This window comes from Echiichthys vipera (assembly GCF_963691815.1).
Source record: "Echiichthys vipera genome assembly, chromosome: X".
Lineage (NCBI taxonomy): Eukaryota > Metazoa > Chordata > Actinopteri > Perciformes > Trachinidae > Echiichthys > Echiichthys vipera.
In genome coordinates this window covers 15766767-15785403 of record NC_139825.1, presented here as the reverse complement: position 1 = coordinate 15785403, position 18637 = coordinate 15766767, and the positions used below count along the sequence as shown (strand labels likewise).

General features: G+C 39.8%; 1 protein-coding gene across 2 annotated transcripts in view; it reads left to right on the top strand.

Moving 5' to 3' along the window:
- LOC310965162 (synaptotagmin-2-like) overlaps window positions 1-18637 on the top strand; it is a 39784-nt gene that overhangs the window by 15010 nt on the left and 6137 nt on the right. The window contains exons 1-4 of one of the 2 annotated variants that reach the window (XM_083938605.1): window positions 10101-10148; window positions 14260-14488; window positions 14625-14782; window positions 17614-17739. In XM_083938605.1, coding sequence (XP_083794731.1) covers window positions 14284-14488; window positions 14625-14782; window positions 17614-17739 — 489 coding nt within the window. In that variant the 5' untranslated portion in view covers window positions 10101-10148; window positions 14260-14283. Of the gene's footprint in view, window positions 1-10100; window positions 10149-14259; window positions 14489-14624; window positions 14783-17613; window positions 17740-18637 lie in introns of those variants that run through there. The other variant, XM_083938604.1, reaches the window with a different exon arrangement.

Below are 18637 nucleotides of genomic sequence, written 5' to 3'. Positions count from 1 at the left end.
AGCACCTTCAGCAGAAGACTCCTCGCACCCAGATGCACCACAGAGCGCCACAGGAACCTTTCATGCCTGTGGTCATTAAATGATATAATGCATCCCATGGAGAGCCTGTCACCTCCTCTCTGTAATTCAGACTCAACCACAGACAATATGTTCTTTTGCACATTAGTCTGGTATTTTTGATTTCTTAGAAGTTTTTCTAAGATATGTTGTCTGTATAATATTTGTTGTTTGCATATCTGTTTTGTACAAAAAATAATGGGATTATTAAAGTATTTCTGATTCTGATTTTATAAAACAGAGTACATGTGGAAATTCTGTGAGGTAATTATATATTATTTGGCATATTGTGAAAGGCACGGAGATGAGTGAGTTTGTTTGATAATAAAGGGCTACAGAACATTGGATCATTTTGTGACTTGGTGTGTTTTTTTAAAAATGTTTTTCTCATTGATCACTTAATCATTTTACTTGGATTATACTGTAGATATCAAGAGTAAGGGTAGTATTTAGTGGTTCTTAGATGTTCCAGCAGCACAAGAACATAATTAGCATAGGCATAGAACCAAACAAGAAATGTATGGTGGTTAAGAAAAAAAAAAATACAGAATAATACAACAGAAAAACTAATTAAAAATATATATATTGAAAAAGTCAATTAGTCAAAAATATTATAATAATAATGAAAAGGCACCAAAGTACTCTGTATACTACACAATAAAATGTATAGGCCTATGACATCTTATGAGATGTTGGCATATGAATATGAGTAATAGCTTAAGAGAAAATGTGCAATGACAATGCTATTCCTGCCCTCCATTGTTTTCATGGTCAGTTATTAGAACTCTTTTCAAGATCCTCAGCTTTATAGCAGGCTACAAATAGACAATTGAGCCCAGAGTCATATCACTCACTGTTTGTTTTTCGTAATGACTAAGTTGTAGAATTACACAGTGCAGTGCATATTAGTCTACATATATGGCAATCATTATGAGAAGGGTTTTGAAAACTAGAGACTAATGCTTCAGTTGTCCACATCAACAGCCTTATTTTTTTCTTTGAATGAATACAGGTTATGGATGGCTTTTTGTCCGAGATTTGGATGTCATATTTTTTACTTATTAATGCAATTGTGAGGAAAACTATTCAAATGGAAGTGCATTCACGATTTTATTTTGAAAGGTATTACCTGCATTTCCTGTCCCGACAGTGGAGGTGTTCTGACAGTGGAGCCTGGGGTGGAAGCGACCTCACAGTGGAGGTCTGCAGCCAGGACCTCTTGGATTAGACGTCTTCTCAGGACTGTGTTAGAGTACAAACAGGGGGCGATTTAAATACACAGAATTTTTTTCACAAAAAAGTATGATTTACACATTAAAAGGTTCTAAATCACAGGATCACCAGAATTGACTCGTCACAAATCAGGCTCATAAGCCTGCCATAAAAAAAATCAGATTTTAACGCACACAGAGAAACTTTCCGCTTTTAGCAGATGAATTTGAAAACAGTCTTCTTGTGATAAGCTCTGCACACTTCATTCTGCACAGTGAAGCTTTAACATCCAACTGGAGGAACAAGAAGACAAACATGTTTGTGAGTGGAGGGGGACTTTAAATCTCTCTTTCAGGTTTTTTGCACCTGAAACCTTCATCATTCTTATTAGGACATGGAGTTCTAACTACAATCTGAGCATAGATAGATAGATAGATAGAACACCAATCCCAAAAACATAGCCTCAACAAACAACACATTCACAAGAACATGAGCCCATTGAGTATTAATGCTATAGTTTTGTAGGAGAGTAGGCCTACCTTTATTATGGCTAGAATATATTAGTCGCTGAATTAATTATGAATTAACTCGACTCGTTAAAATTTAGGATTTATTTTACCTCGAAGTAGGGCACCACTCCAAAATAAGACAGGATATTTATTAAACTTTGGTGAAGGTTTAAAAGCTGTTAGTAATTTAAAGTAATTGAGTGTTTAAATTTTATCAGTCTCGTCTTGAACGCGTTAATTCGTACCACAGCCTTATCAGTGACCAACACTTTCTGCACAGAACGGAAGATTCTCACAACGACGTAAGGTTATAAACATTTATTTGACTACCTAACACGGAGAATACAGGATAGTGCAACACTGAATAGACAAGTGAAAAAGGGTTAAATGTGGATATAAAAAGCTTAAGACCAGAGATTCAGACCTACGGGGCTGGCTCTAATTAGCCTGTCAACAGAACTCGGATCAGAATTTAACTGTCATGAACGTTTAAACCAAGAGTTGCATTAAAAGGCCAACCTTACTTTGCCATTGATATTACAGTCGGCCTGGCATCTTACAGTACCGATGCATGTTCGTAGGTCCGCGTCCCGGTGTTTAGCGGACCTGGGCTTGGTCTGTAGACTGGGTCAGCTGCGCAGTTGGTTCGGCGGGGCTTGTCTGCTCCCGTCCTGGCTTGAATTCAGCTCTTCAGGTGGATGCGGCCCTGCACGTGGCTTGCCTCTGGAGGTTGTTTGTGGGTTGACAAAAATTCTGACCGGTTGTGAACTAGAGTTTGGTGCAATCTGTCGGCCGGACAAAAGGGAAAGGCACGAGGGGTTTTACTATACTTATAAAAGATGAAAACGTGGCGTAGAAAACTTATAAAGTTACGCGAAAAAAATAGATTAATAACAAATAACAAAGGAAACGAACCACAGGAAGCACAGAAGAGGGGGTCAGAGGTGTGAAGAGAGAAGTGAAGTAAAGAAGGGGTCAGAGGTGCTAAGGGAAGAAGAGATGCAGAAGAGAGTCAAGGACACCTCTGTCCGTTCCTTTGTCTCACAGTTGAACGAAAAGTGGGGCTCTTCGCATAACCCAACCCCTTGGCTCTGAGCGAATCAACTGCCTTTTATGCCGGAATTCTAACAGGGAAGTTAGAATTTCCATTATTAATCTTTCTGATATCCAATTTAACCAAAATGTTTAGGCAGACAGTTTTAACAGATACAGATACTACACATCATCACATTCTCCTGGATATAGTGACAGGTCTATTATTAAAACACAAATTATTTCAGGAATTAGACAGAGACTTTGCACTTCTGAAACCACATAAACATAATCACAACAAGATACAAATAATGCATATACTGTTACACACTCGCAAAAATGTCTTTGAACAGCCAGTTGCGTTGAAACATCGAACTTTAACTGTTTTCAAACTTTTACACAAAGTTCTGTTGTTTAGATTTTATCAATGAAAGTCCCTTTGTCTCCAAACAGAGACCGCTCCTCCGGTTCGAATTGCGGTCAGATTTGACGTTGTTTTAGGTTAAAAGGGGTCCTTCATCCTGGAATTCTGGTTTTTTAATTACCCTAGGAGGGTTTGAGGTTTTAAAACACACCTTATCTCATATTGAAACAAGTATAACAACGTCTTATCTCCCGTTCCCTTCCTGTGACGCTGAGCAGAAAAACCAGACACAAAGAACTCATTAGAAAGCACTTCCTCTTGAGGTCCTACAGTTTGTTGAGGTCAGTGGTGGCAGAGGGCACAAAGCTCTTACTGTAGCATGCTTTTTTACAGAACAGAGATCTGTCTGCAGCCGGGTGGGAGTAGTATGGAGCATGCGTTCAGAAAGTGGCTGGGGTCTTGTGCTATGCTGATGTGATTTGTTTATGATGGCAGTGTCAGTGAGGTCTGGAAGGTTGGGAGAAGGGAGACCAATGATTTCCGAGACGTGTGATTTGGAGGACTTTGTTCCTTTTGGTGACAATCAGCATAGTGAAACAGCCTGTGTGGAAGTTAAGGAGGCTGAGTTCTTTGTTGCTTTAGTACAGGAGGTCTAATCATTCAGATTAAGTTAGTGACAGTAATCTTATTGCACATTTAAGACACAAAGGCAATGTAAAATGTTTGATATTCTGTTAAGAGTGAACATACAAAACAAACAAAAATAATTTCTAAGAGAAGAAAAGAGACACAGTATGAGTGCAGTGTCATGGACGGTGACAAGGAAAACATGGAGGATTGGACCCAAATGCAGACACAAACTCGGGAGTCAGGTTTAATAGATTTAATGAGCTACTTACATAACACAAAAGGGTGCACAGAGGACAAGGGGAAAACACGGAGAGGACTGGGAAAAAATTGTCACGGGGAACGGGCACAGGAGGGGGCTAAGCTGGGAGACAGGCTGGCAGTTAAGCAAGCAGGCTGGCAGGCAGGTTGACAGGGAAACGGGCAACAGGAGCAAAAAACACAAGGAACAGTCACAAATAGGTCCACGGAGGAGTGAGAGGAAAAAAACATCGACACAAGGATGAAGCCAGCCCTGCTACATCCTACCGCTCCTGCTGCTGAGACATCTGGAGTATCTGAAATAACGATCCGGCCCCAAATTAGACTCAGGACCGGCTGAATATACAGGGAGGCAGGCAGACCTGGTCGCTGACTTTAACAGGTGTCGACCGGGCCGCCGACAGGAACTCGGGAAGAGGTGTCTACCTCCTAATTTTAACTTTAGAGCGTTATTAACATCCTTCCAAAGTAGCATGACATGGTTGGTACCAATGGATTCCTTAGATCTTTGAGTTTCCTATGATACAAAGAGACGAAAATATATTTTTCGTTATCGATATTGGATCATTCAAACAATTTTTTTTTTAAACCCAGCCCTAACTCACATGTGCATGTTGACACTGACCGAACACACTGTTTAATATCATCATGCCAGTAACTCAGTCACTGCACAAGAGCTCTCAAGCACAAGAAAAAAAAATCCACCTGGTGTTTGCAGACACGCATAAAGAGGGAGAGAGGCAAACACAGACACACTGCTGCTACTGACACCCAAACACTGCATCTGAAATACAGAGCCAACTACGACCATATGGTGCTTTCTTTTTACTGTAGTCTACGCTGCAGTAATGACTGGCCAGCAGTGCCGTAAGTGTGTGTGTGTGTGTGTGTGTGTGTGTGTGTGTGTGTGTGTGTGTGTGTGTGTGTGTGTGTGTGTGTGTGTGTGTGTGTGTGTGTGTGTGTGTGTGTGTGTGTGTGTGTGTGTGTGTGTGTGTGTGTGTGTGAGAGAGAGTGAAAAAGAGATACAGAGAGAAAGGAATGATAGGGAGGCTAGAATGATAGGGGCAAGAGATGAAAGCAATGAGGAGAGGAAGAAGTGAGGCCTGGCAGGAAATGGAGGAAGAGTGTGAGCAGCTGACTGTTGGACAAACTACCTTCTAAAGTAGCTTTGTGTTCCTCTCGTGTACCCCTGCATTGCAGCACTCCCTGCAGGAGTTGAGAGGATGCAGTCTTTTCCGCATCCTCTTTACCGCCTCAGTGGAGAAGAATCATCCCGACCAAAAACGTCCCGGCGACGGCCCACGTTGGCAGCAGCTATTGTCTGCAAATGTTCATTATCTGGGGCTTTAAAAGTGGTTGTGTTGCTCTTATCAATGTCCCAGTGCAGCGCATTCCTGAGGCCTGACTCATCCTGTGGAGAGGATGACTAGTAGAGAGAGAGAGAGAGAGCTTTACACATTCACAGATGCTCTGAGTGAGAGAGTCAGAGAAGTGCTTGAGTATCCCACAATGCACTGGGAGTCCAAGTGAACCAATCCTACTGTACTATCACTGCTTCGGGTGGTAATGGAGCATCATTGTGACCTTGCACTAAACTCTGCCAGGGACCAAAGCTGCTGAGTCATGAAGCAGAAGTGAGAACATTAGCTGATTACTTCTGATGTGTTCATCCAGAAGAAGGAAAAATCTTGAGCATTTTTTTTATTATTGTTGACAAACCGCTTTTGATTATTATTTGAATAACAGTTACTTTTCTTTTAAATCTTTTTGTTTATGAGTATGGAAGTTCAGAGCTGCTAATACTAAAATGTAATAATTCAAATCAAAGAGGTTATATCAGAATCAGAAATACATTTATATTATAAGAACAAAGAAAGAAATATATAAACATGTGTGTATCTTGTTGACATTGTGAAAACTACTCAAGTTTAGAAAACAAAAACAATTGGTAAGCAGAGGGAAAATATCATGGATTTGCTTAAAATAAGATAAGATAATGTGTAAACGTATGCATACTACAATATATAATAACACTGTAAGTAATAATATTGCTGAAAATGAGATCTACAGTATTATATACACACCAATGTTTTCACATTAGCAAGTGATATATTTTATGTTGTTTGGTAAAAGAGCCAGTGCACAGACTTACAAGATTTTTAATCCGTCATCATTTCAGTTTGCTATTTTAAGTGCTTTAGAACGACTGAAGATAAATTGAATGAAATGTCTATATTTCATAATACAGCCTCATATGATTTTCTACAAAGCAAAATTGTATTACTTTTAATAATGCGGCTATTAGCCTTATCTCGCTCTCTCTCTCTCTGTAGAATAGTGCTGCTTGGCAGTAATGACGGCAGATGTGTCTGTCATTGTGAATGGCTCTATAGTTTTAGTTTAGTTTTTCATTACAATGTTAAACAAAAGTCACTTACTGATCTGTCTTTATAGTTTTGTTTGAGTAAATGTGTCAGTCACATTTTGTATGTTGCTTGTTGATACAATAAACAGGAAGAGAGCGAGTTCTTCCTAATAATCTCTTTCTCCAATTCATTTTCTAAATCAATCATTTGTCTTTTGAAACCTGTCTGTGTAAATGTGTGCGTAGAATTTTATTAACCACTCAAAAAAAAAAAATTCTTGAAGATTTGTAGTCATGCCGTTGGCAAATTATATGAAAGACAAAGGTTAACTCGGTGCACCACCAGCCAGTAGCCTACCAGTCTCCCTGGTGTAGTAAAACATATCTCAGAGTATCTCCTTTTCATACAGTCTATGAGTATCTCTATGAAAAACATAATCCTGTTTTCATCATCTGCAACTGCAGAGGCACTCAGCTGAAAGTCTCCAGTTAACACGGTCACTCATTAAACCGAAACACCGGCAAATCAGTCTGCTTTAAGTTTGACTTGCTGGTGACTCCTTTTATTTTATTTTTTGTGTTTAATTTTTTTTTTAGATTTTTTTTTCAGTTTTCCCTCCTATTCTGGTTATATTTTTATACTTTTTTTGCCCTGTGATCTAGAAACTAGATTTATCATTAGTTGTCACACTCTTCCTCCCATAGAGGTTGATTAAAGTGATTCCAATTCCCAACTTGACATGGGCCACAAGCAGGCATGCATGGTAGTCCATATGCCCTGCAACTGCACCGTTGTGTTCGCAGGAAGTTGTGCAATTACAGTGGATCATCTGCTGGAGGCTCTCTGGGGCAGCAGTCTTACTGGTCATAACTGTCAGGAACCAGTTGTCCAACAGTTTCCACTCCCAGTCCACTGTGTTCATGTCACCTTCCTTTCCAATCCACACCATGATCTGGAAGTAAACTCTTTGGCGGTGGAATTTGGTTGAGGACTCAGTTGGAGGCAGACATTCTGGGGTAACAAATTATTTGACGGTAACAATTTCCTGCTTAAAACGTTTTAGCAAAAAGAGGCAAGCAAATTATTACCCTTTCCACCAAACAACACTGCCATCGCCTTGGTCCAATGGTCCTCTATGACATTCCTTGCTTGATGTGGGAGCAGAAACACATTTGCACAGGACTGGATGGTTTATTCACCATTCACATGTTTCTGGAATGCTTCCTGTTTGCCAACACTAAAAATCCATGAAGTTGTATCACATCCTGTGAAGGCGTGAATAAACAGTAACTGGCAACTAAAGTCACAACCTATGACTTGTTTCATCTCACTTATGTTGTACACTTGGTTGTAGTTTTGGATGCGTCTTAACAAAAATAGAGGCCTCTATTCGTCCCAGCATAGTACAGTAGAAGAATGAGCAAGTCTGTATCCTCCCCTATCAAGGTTGTGGGATGATGTTCTGAGGCCTTGACTGAAGCTTTGGCAATGTCCACGTCTGCATCACCTGTTGTGTTGATAACAGTTCAGCCCTTCTCCAGCTCCTCATTGATAAGGTCGATAAGTCCTTGTTTGTTACAAGATCTGGAAAGAAACTCATCCTCTCTGCATTGTTAACCCTCTGAGGTTGACGCCTGCACGTCCTAGTGATGTTTTTTCACTGTTATATCAGTATCTTAGTGATAAAATGTAAAAACTTGATATATATATTGCTGGAGACAGCAGACTTTCCTCTTCCGCATTCTTTTTACTGCAAGCTCATAGGTCACCCACACAGCCAATTAGAAGACAGGAAAGCGCACTTGTGACTAGCATCTTTTTCCTCTCAGTGTGTGGTTGGTGGACTCTGGCGTCTGTCACCATTTTCTGTGAAACTAACCAATAGACACTCAGAAAATCTAACCTCAAATAACAACTGTTTCACAAATTGCCTCCTGTGACTCAATTCAATTCAATTCAATTTTATTTATAGTGCCAAATCATAACAAAAGTTATCTCAGGACACTTTTCAAACTAGGTAAAGACCACACTCACTGTGACTGACTTATTTATGATAAACATAGACCCAACAATTCCCTCGTAGAGTACAGTGGCAAATAAAACCTTCCCTACATCTACATCTGTCTGCACCGGTACCACCCTCCTAACATCACCTTGCTGCTTTGGTCGTCCCTTATTATGCCACATCCTTCTCACTCCTATGACACCCCCTTACACAGCTCAGTCTACCAAATCACTCATTTCTACAATGAGTTATGTAGCTGGCAAATAGATAGCAAGGTCACTCAACCCACTCCTGGATTGAAAAAGGTTTGGAGAACCTAATGAAAGAGAAAACCATAAAAAAAAAATATCCAACCCAAATAAAGTAAAACACCTTGGTGACCTTTTGTACAAAGTTACAGCTAAATGTAGTGTTTAAAAAGAGTTGTATGTGTCACTTTTGCTAGGAGATAGAAACTGATTTGGGGTAAAAAAAAAAAAAAAAAACATGGAATACATGCATCTCAGGGCATTACTTTACAGTGCATCTGTGTGCTGTGATGCAGCAATTTTGTGTGAGATTCCTGCCCCCCTCTGGCAGAAGCAGGGCATTGCAGTGTAACCTGAAGGGAGAGGAGGCACCTCACACTGGCTCCTGCTGACAGCTACTAGCTGAACATGAGCACATACAGGTATTTCCCCAAGGAGAGTAAAGAGGGAGAGTGGGTTTGAGGAGAAAGCCGAGTACAAAGATTAAATCATGGAATCGAAAAGGGCTCAAATATGTAAAGAAGTAACAGCATGAGGGACTTTCTCATGCATTTGTTGATTTTGTTGTTTATGATGCAGAATAAATATAACGGCTACCCAGATTTTTATATTCAAGACTAATACTTTCATATCTCGCTATGCATGCTTCTTGGTCACACATCTGTTGTTTGATGATGTAATGGTTTTAAATCTACACTGTGGGCTGCTGCATTTTTTTTTGTATTGTACCTGGAGAAAATGCTCTGCAATATGCTCACTTCCAGTCATCATTGACAGGTCTCCTGAGGGATTCGTGGAAGGCAGACAAGTTGACCTAATCATTCTTGGTTTCAATTGTTCTTTCTGAATGGTTTTAACGATGAACAGTCTCTCCAGAGGGTTATATCACACTTCGTCGATCAATTGTGGAGATCCAATTAATTGGATGAGCTCAGTTTTATACTATTTGGAGCTGATGTCGTAAAGTCAGCACACCCTTAAGAGTTTGTCAGCTGTCCAACAAACTACATCCCCATCGCTACATGCAAACTGTGGCTTTATCTTTAATACACATACACCAAAGCGTGTGCATATTGATCTTTTTACAACTGCCCTCCAATGCTAGACCAAAGAGTGGCATGCTGCAATCAGCTGTGTGAGCAGCATCACAAATTAGGTTGGAGAGCGAAAGAGAGAGAGAGGTAGGGAGATAGAGGGAAAGAGTACATAGAGAGAGAGAGACAGAGAGGGAGTAGGCAAGTGTGTGATGGGAGGGTGGAAAATGGGGGATATGGGTTGCATTGGAAAAGGAGGAGGAGGAGTAGGAGGAGGGGTGTAGTGCTGCAGTGGAGAGAAGTGAGAGGAGACTGCAGTCTCTGCTTATGGGAGAGATCAGACTATGTTACCACAGCTCTGAGGGACTGTAGCTAGCTGTAGTTATTGATATTGGATGGGCCACCTCGCAAAAGGGAATACCACATCTGATTGGTGAGTTCTTTGGGGGGATCTTTTTAAATCAAGGGATGCAGTTATGTAACATGAATACAATCAAAATGTACAACTAGAAGATGGCTATCTTAGAGGATATTCTTTGCAATTTCAAACTAAGTGACTCAAGATAAACTATTACTATTAATGTTAACCATTCCTGTATTCTCTGTACATGAATATCTTTGTGAATCGGAATGTGTGAGGGGCTTTTTTTTGTGTGGTTGAGTGATGCTGATGTAGAAATCAGCAGATAAGGACCGAGTGCTGATGGCACAAAGGTAAACATCAGGCTAAAACAAGAAGGGGGGCTGTGGATGTGTTTTGGTGTATTTGCGATATCCTCATTACTGATCATTTAAATGCTAACAGAAAGCATACTCTAAGTAATGGAAGTTAGAGTGTTACATTTTTATTAATTTGCAGAAATTATACTGAATTTTATGTTAATTAGAGCTGCTGACATGTTCAGTTAGAGGTTATTAGAGGTGATCATTTGTTGAGTGAATTCTTTGGCAGACATAAAGTGATTATTTTTTGGAAGGATTCCTGTTGCAGCTGAAACTTTAATCGTGATCATCATGAAGCTGACTAGAGCAGAGCAGTTGGCACTCACATCATGCCCATGCCCACCGATCAGGCAGTGACTTAATGCTGGCCTTGAGCCAAATGTTTATTTGATTGGCTGGTCACCTCGGCTATAGGCAGGTTCAGGGCAGTTCTGGATAGCTGATAGACACTATCAGGATTGCTTAGCAACAATAATCTGCTGGCCCACAGCACACAGGCCTCTACTGTAAAATCCTTTCTCTCGTTGAAAAAAGTCGCTAAATTACACATGTTGGAATGTAATATATATTGATCTGTGGCCTCTGAGTCAATGAAGATGAAGTTACATCATGATTCTATTTGCCGGACGTCGACAGACTGGTTCACTTTCCTGGTGTGATACAGAAATCCTCACATGTTCTATGAGCTTTTTTAGATTAAAACAATGTCTCTACAGCAAAAGACTCACTGTATACCACTCTAATTTGACACATAAACTCTGTGTTTGTGTGTGTTTGTGTCTTTGAAACCCTATAACATTTATTAATCGTCTGTCTTTTAACTGAAAGAGATCATTTTCTGTTAGGGCTTTGAGACAGAGATAATGCAGAAATTATCTGGAGAGCAGTGTTGATACACACACACACACACACACACACACACACACACACACACACACACACACACACACACACACACACACACACACACACACACACACACACACACACACACACACACACACACACACACACACACACACACACACACACACACACACACACAGTAGCAGCAGTGACATTGAGCTACTAAGAAATTAAAAAAAGAGAGAACCAAATAATGGTGGTTATGGTGGGGGTGGGGGTGGGGGGGCAAGAAAGCAAAAAGGCAGCATCCAAATCACAGTGGTCAGTACTGAAAATAATATAATTCAGTCTATCACACACGTAGCTTCCAGAAATGTAACATACTGCAGTAAAAATAATCTTTCTGATACGATCTAAACTGTTTTTTCTCCTTATTAGTGTAATGTTATTGTCTGCATTAAGTAAGCAATACATGACCACAAAGAGGATTTCTTTTTCCCTGCACCAAGTTATAATGCACAGATTCTAATTTAATCTAATTTGAAAAAGTGAATTAATATGACAGTTGTCAGATGCATTCTGTTATCTGCAGCATATGTTTTTTCTCAGCAGGCCTCATTTAGGCCAGAGCATCAACACCTTCATAAATGCTAATAGCACTCTGGTGTTACTCTCAGTGATGCAAAGAGAAAGTGGATAATAAATAATATAATGCTCACTTGAGGCTGGGAGGTAAATTGATTTTGTCAGCTGTTTTGCAATGGATTAAATTTCCTAAGGATAAAAAGGTGAAGCATTGTGATGAGAGACTTGTTACTCTCTGAATGTGGTTAAACCGATTTGAATGGCAGCCTCATTATTTGTTTTTAACATTACATTTTAGATTATTCCTCTTTAGGGCTGCAACTAATGATTCATCCGTGACAAACTGATTCATAGTGTCGTTTATAAAATGTCAGATAATTGTGAACAATGCCCAAGCCTCAGATGTCGTATTTTGTCTGACAAACAGTCAAAAATATCAATATATTTTATCTACAATCACAAAAAAAATATAGAAATGCTGTACATCCTCACAAGTGAGAAGCTGGAACCAGTTGGAACAAGATGAATTGTAGCTGATGCCTTTTCTGTCATTACATAAGCTCATTATTTTATCTCTGTTTCTTTTATTGTATTATATTAAGTATTCAAATATTTATTTATTTTTTGATGGGATAAATTCACATGCCAGCCAATCCAAATAAGTAATTTTCAAAGCATATTTGGCCATCTATGATTCATTCACAGACTCCACAACAGCTTCTTCTTACTGTGTTTATGGTCACAAAGAGGGACAGACTGAAACCAAAAGTCAACGGTGACATTGTTTAAGTTAACCAACTTCCATCCCTGACGTAGTTTTGTCTGTGACTCATTTTAAGCCATCCCATGATCCTTTTTACCAACCAAGTATTTTTGTTGCCTTCAAATTGCCACCGTACGGCCATTTCACAATATTAGATATTTAGTTTAGAAAGTTTTTGGAATCATTGGCAGTTTGTTGTATGGTATGAGGACATGTTGACTCAAATACACTGAATATAACATGAGGGAGAACATGGTAACTCCACACAGGAAGTTGCAGGAGACCAAACCAAAGGGCATCAATGCTGTGCAATGAGTGTTAAAGAAATAGTTTGGCATTTTGGGAAACATATTCTCTTTCATGCCAAGAAATAAGAAAAGCGATACCACTCTCATGTCTGTACGGTAAATGTGAAGCTACAGCCAGCAGCCAGTAAGACTGGAAACTGCAGCCTGGCTCTGTCCAAAGCTAACCCTACAGGCTTTAATCAGTAATGTTGGAGGAAAGGCTACTGCGTCAGAGAAACATTCCAGCGGGTTGAAGAAGTATTGGAAATGAAATATCACAAAGCAACATGTAACTCTTACAAAAGCTACTTCTTCATAAACAGAGAGCTCTAAACATTATTAAGACCAATTGGCAGGTATCATTTTTTTGTAGTGTCATCAAATTTATGTTATTCATACAAAAATAGAAATGTAAAATCAACAAGTTGCGGTTTTACTCTCGACTGAATATTGTTTGGACAGAGCCAGCCCAGCTCTTTCCTCCCCGTTTCAACTCTTTCTATCTACTGGCTGTGGATTTATATTTAACAGACAGGAATTATACTGTAGCTGTATCAATCTTTTCTATTATTTCTTTGACAACTTAGCTGCCATCTACCTGCCGAGATCTCACTGCCTCCTTCTCTGTTTCTTGGTCTCCTTCAGTTCTGGCAGATCACTGCATTCAGTAGGACATTAGGAAAAAAAATAGTCTCACATCATCAGTGTAATGTTTGTTTAGTCTCAGCTTTTATGGCTTTTTATGTCCTATGAGATTTATCAGTTGAACATTTCTGCTCATTAATGTGACTCACTTCTGTGTAATAATTTACTGTCAATGAACATTGTTGATTGTGATGACTTCCACACAGCCTGTTCATACATCCCTCCATATTTCACTAAGCTGAGTAGCTTCATTGCAGCTCTTGATCTCATCATTTCTCAAACAAATGAGATCATCATTATCCATGCGTCACTCACTAAGGGGCAACAGTATATAAGGAACGAGCATGAAAAGATTGTATGTTTGATAGTTAATAAACTTTTCGGGAAATATGCTTATCACATTTATTTTCATGAGTTGGATAAGAAGATCAACATCTCTTGTTGTTAAGTACAGAACTTGAGGCGGGTTGCAATTAGCTAAGCATAGCATTAAGACTATAGATGGGGAAACAGCTGTAACAATAAGCCTCAGCAAAAAGTATATTCTGAAAGTATTTTAATATGAATGAAGATAAAATATTCTGCTTTGCAATTTTAGCTTTTGTTCCATATTTCATCGCTGAGGTTATGGCATGATCATTTTTTTTGACACATCTCATCCTCCCTTTCTGTTTGATCTATGTGTGCCACCTCAGGGACGCTGCACCTAGTCTTTGACAATGAAGTTCAACTTGTTCAGAAGGCCACAGGCCGTGGAGGCCACTGAGCACACCGCCGTCACCACCGTGACCATGGCTCCAACCCCGGCTGTCATCTCCACCTCTATGCCAGACACCTCTGGCTCCAACAACACAGAGATCAGCAAGAACGACATGTTTGAGGAGATCAAGAGCAAATTCTTGAATGAAATTGATAAAATCCCATGTAAGTAATGTCGCACTGCATCCCAACTGCAATTCAAAGTGCTCTTTATTTTACAAAAAGTTACAACTTCTTTGTGATGAAGTCCAAACTTAAAAGTCAGTCTCAATTATCACTCTATTGCTTTTGAAACCGACAGTGCCTCCATGGGCACTAATCGCCATCGCTGTGGTGGCCGCATTGCTCATCCTCACCTGCTGCTTCTGCATTATCAAAAAATGCTGCTGCAAGAAGAAGAAGAACAAGAAAGGGAAGAAGGGCAAGGATGGCTTCAACATGAAGAACATGCAGGGCGAGGTATGCTTCCTACATGCTGCAAAAGTCAGGGGAACGGGATGTGTTGGGTGATGTTATGCCTCTTCTTTTCTACAACAATTTATCAGGCATTTTTTATTGTTATTTATGACATTTACTGCTGAGTTTTCATTTATTTAAATATGTATGTAGCTAACCAAATTTGATCTTTTACCAGCAGCTTTTGTAGCCCAGGCTGTAGAGGACACAAGGAGAGCTCTCTTCCCCTCCATTTATTTGATGTTGTTGGTGTGGTTGTTAAATGTGTGATGTATTCCATTGTGGTCCTATGGTGTAAAATGACACGCTTTTTTACAGGGTACACATTAGGGTACACACAGGGGCACATTAATAGTCAGCACTATGAAATGGAAAGTCGCAAAGTTCAAAAAGCTGCATTTCTATAACTAAAGATGATGAATGAAGGCATGAGACCCGAAGAAATATTCTGAGAATTTGAAAGCAAAGTACAGTAAATCAGAGGATACATGTTAGAAAAGCCCATGATTAATTTGAGAACTAATCAACCAACATCACCATAGATTGCCCTGAGCTCCAGTGACAGTTAATTAAAGCAGTCAATTACTTGTGTCCACGATATCATCCCCAACCGAAAACAAGAGTGTCATTTCTCATCATAATTGTGGTGGTGATGTTGACTGCCTCTCTTGTTGTAGTATGTTTGGTGTTTTGTGAGTTGAATCTCTTCCTCTCTCTGCTCTCCTCCTTTTTTTCTCCGCTTTGTGCCTGTCTTGTGTGTGCCTCGTGTTTCTTGACTGTGGTGGACTCCCGCTCTACGGTAGGTGGATAGCTCACGTTGACGCTCTCTGGCCCCCGGGGCGGAGGGGGTTTCATGGAATGAAAGTCCTAGCTTCCTTTGCAACTCTTTTTTTTATTTTTTATTTTTGTTATGACAGCTTGAGAATGGAACAATGGAACACCCACTTCGAATGTTAACAGCCGATTGAATGGGAGTCATGTTATCAGTTGTTATCACTACCATAGAAATAAGGTGGGATGACTTTACTTAACCTCCTAGCCACCTCAATAGGCCTTTTTCATATATTCTATTGGTAAGCTGGAGCATCCATCTGCATCAATATTAGACACTCACTGTGCTGTAATGTTGTGTCCACACCGTCCGCAAAAATTCAAAATATGTCAACTCATGGATACACAGATGGTGGGATACACAGATGGTGTGATACACACATGCAAAATTTGTGTCATTCATGCTTTTGCCAAGACTTTGTATGTTATCATGCAGTGCAATTGGCACAAAACGTGGGCAGTGTGAACACACCATTAGATGATATAATGAAGAGCGACAATAGTAGGGAGTAGGGAGTGTAAAGGCCACTACACGCGATAAAAACGCTTTGCGCCAGCCATTCCATTCATTTCCTATAGGAGAGGCGGTAGAGCCCAATGTAGCGGCATCGCCTGCAGTAGCAGTGCGCACCGCTCAGATTTGCCTAGTTGACACTGACCTTTCAAACACGCAAAGTTGGAAGAACCAATGGGATAGATGTTTCGAGTGTGACGTTTACATTTCCTTGGCAACCAGAGAGCAACAGCAAGCCGGTTAGAAAGATGGATTATAACTTCTGAACCTACGAGTAACCGATGTCTATGACGCTGATAACAACTGATAACGCCTGTTCAATGGAGTGATAACAATCGAAACGGGTGCAATGGGAAGCTATGATGTGCTCCATAAACCCCAGAGAGGAGAGTCTAACCATTTAATGCATTGTTCCTGGGACAATGTAACTGTAACTCACACCAATATAAAACGTATTGGAATAAGAGATGATATGCAAGACACATTTAACACTATTAATCTATGCATGTGATGAAGGGCATGGTTGGTTGTTTGGGAGACATGGAAACAGTGATGCTAAAACTGCATGAAGAGCCAAATACAAGCAAATCTGTCCTTTTCATGTAAGGCTCAAGGGGGAAGTAGGATGTGGAGACACTGGATTCCTAAATAAAAGGGTAATGACATTTCAAAGACAAGGTAACCTTGGTTTTAACATAACTACAATAATAACTCTGCAGCAATGGGAGTCTACAGTATTCAAATAGCTGCCTGTGTTCTTTAATCCTGAACCATTTATTGTAATATTGGTGAGCTGAAAAGACAGGCATTTTATTTGGTGCAAAATACATTAGAGGTGAAGCAAAGCAATTTTGAATTTTATCTTGAAATCTGAAAGTTGTGAATGTAGGGTTTAACAAAGCAGAATGTTATTTGAAGGCCAGGTCCTTGCACTGAATTTTACGTCTTATTTGCCTTTGATCGTTTTTGTGTGCATCGGCTGTTGTGAGATAGTTCCTTAGGGTGTTTTATATAACATGCATCTCCTTGTTCAATCTGTGAAATCAAAGCCCTTTGATAAACAAGAGAGTTGTGCTAATATCTGACTTCATTTGAGAACTGTTGCATTTATCATCCCTCTCCGTGAAACTAGCATGCAAACCCTCCACTGACTGGCTGTCACTGTACTGCACAGGCATGTTGAAAGAATTGCCCAATGACCACAAAAACACTGACAGGACAAGGTGTGTGGGATTTAAAAAAGGAAAAACATGTATTTATGTGTAACCAACAGATAGTTCTCACCTTGTAAATGATAAATCCCTGGTTATTATCATCAGGTGCTGTGCAGGTAAGCAGTAACCAAAACATGTGTCTCCCACGTAAAAACTCCAGTGAGCTCCAGTGTCTGTGGCATGCTGGCTGTCGTGGGGAGCCGCGCAGTCTGATCCCCGCTCCCATGACCTTTAACACTCGGTTTTGTCTTACCTTCACACCACAGACGCACCAGGATGATGAGGATGATGACGAGGGAGAGACCGGACTGACGGAGGAGGAGAAGGAGGAAGAGGAGAAAGAAGAAGAGAAACTGGGGAAGCTGCAATATTCTATAGATTATGACTTTGAAAATGGAAAGGTCTGTGGTTCTCACTTGTAAATACATTACAGAATTTGCAAGCTTTAAAAAAATATAGACATTCTATTACTGGTTGGAGTTTATGGTTATATTGTAATGGTAATGGTGCTTATGAACAGGCTAGCCTAGCTTCCTGCAATGCAGTTTTCAGTGATGTCATCCTGCATAATTTTGTTAACTAAGCAACAGGACAATTTGTGTGGAAAATGAATGAAAGATTAGATTAATTCAATTATGGTCAGATATAGGCATCTGTTCCCCCTCTCTTTATGCTAAGCTAACTGGCTAACATATTAAACAGACAGATGAGAGTGATAATGATCTTCTCATCTAACTCTCTACAAGAAAGCGAAAAAAGCATATTTCCCAAAATGTAAAACTGCTCCTTCAAGGTCTGTAAAACCTCAGCAGAGCAACATGCTGACCAATTTTGAAAATCGTTATATGTATTAAATAGTTTTGCAATCATTCTGCCCTGGGAAAAGATCCAGAAACTTTAGTAACCATGGTTGCTGTAATTATCTCAGTAGCCTATAGAGTAGTATGACATGAATTCATGAGCCTTGAGTGTTAAATCAAAGAGTAAATTCATTAAATTAAATCAACATAAAACAAAGCAGAGACTAGAATAAAATATGTAGGTATCTGTTCTAGTTGTCCCTAATGTAAAACTAGCTTGAACATACAGTGTAAACACACATCGTCTGGTAAAGAAAAACCACAGTGTGACAGCTGTGTGACAATGAAGAAAACCCTCTGACATTCGAAACATCTGCATTGACTGCACAGCTTAAGTTGTCAGATGTTACATAATCAATCTCTGAATTAATGACCCTGACATAAATGAAAAAAAGCTTTCGATTTTGGCCTGATACAATTCTGTTTTCTGTGCCTTATG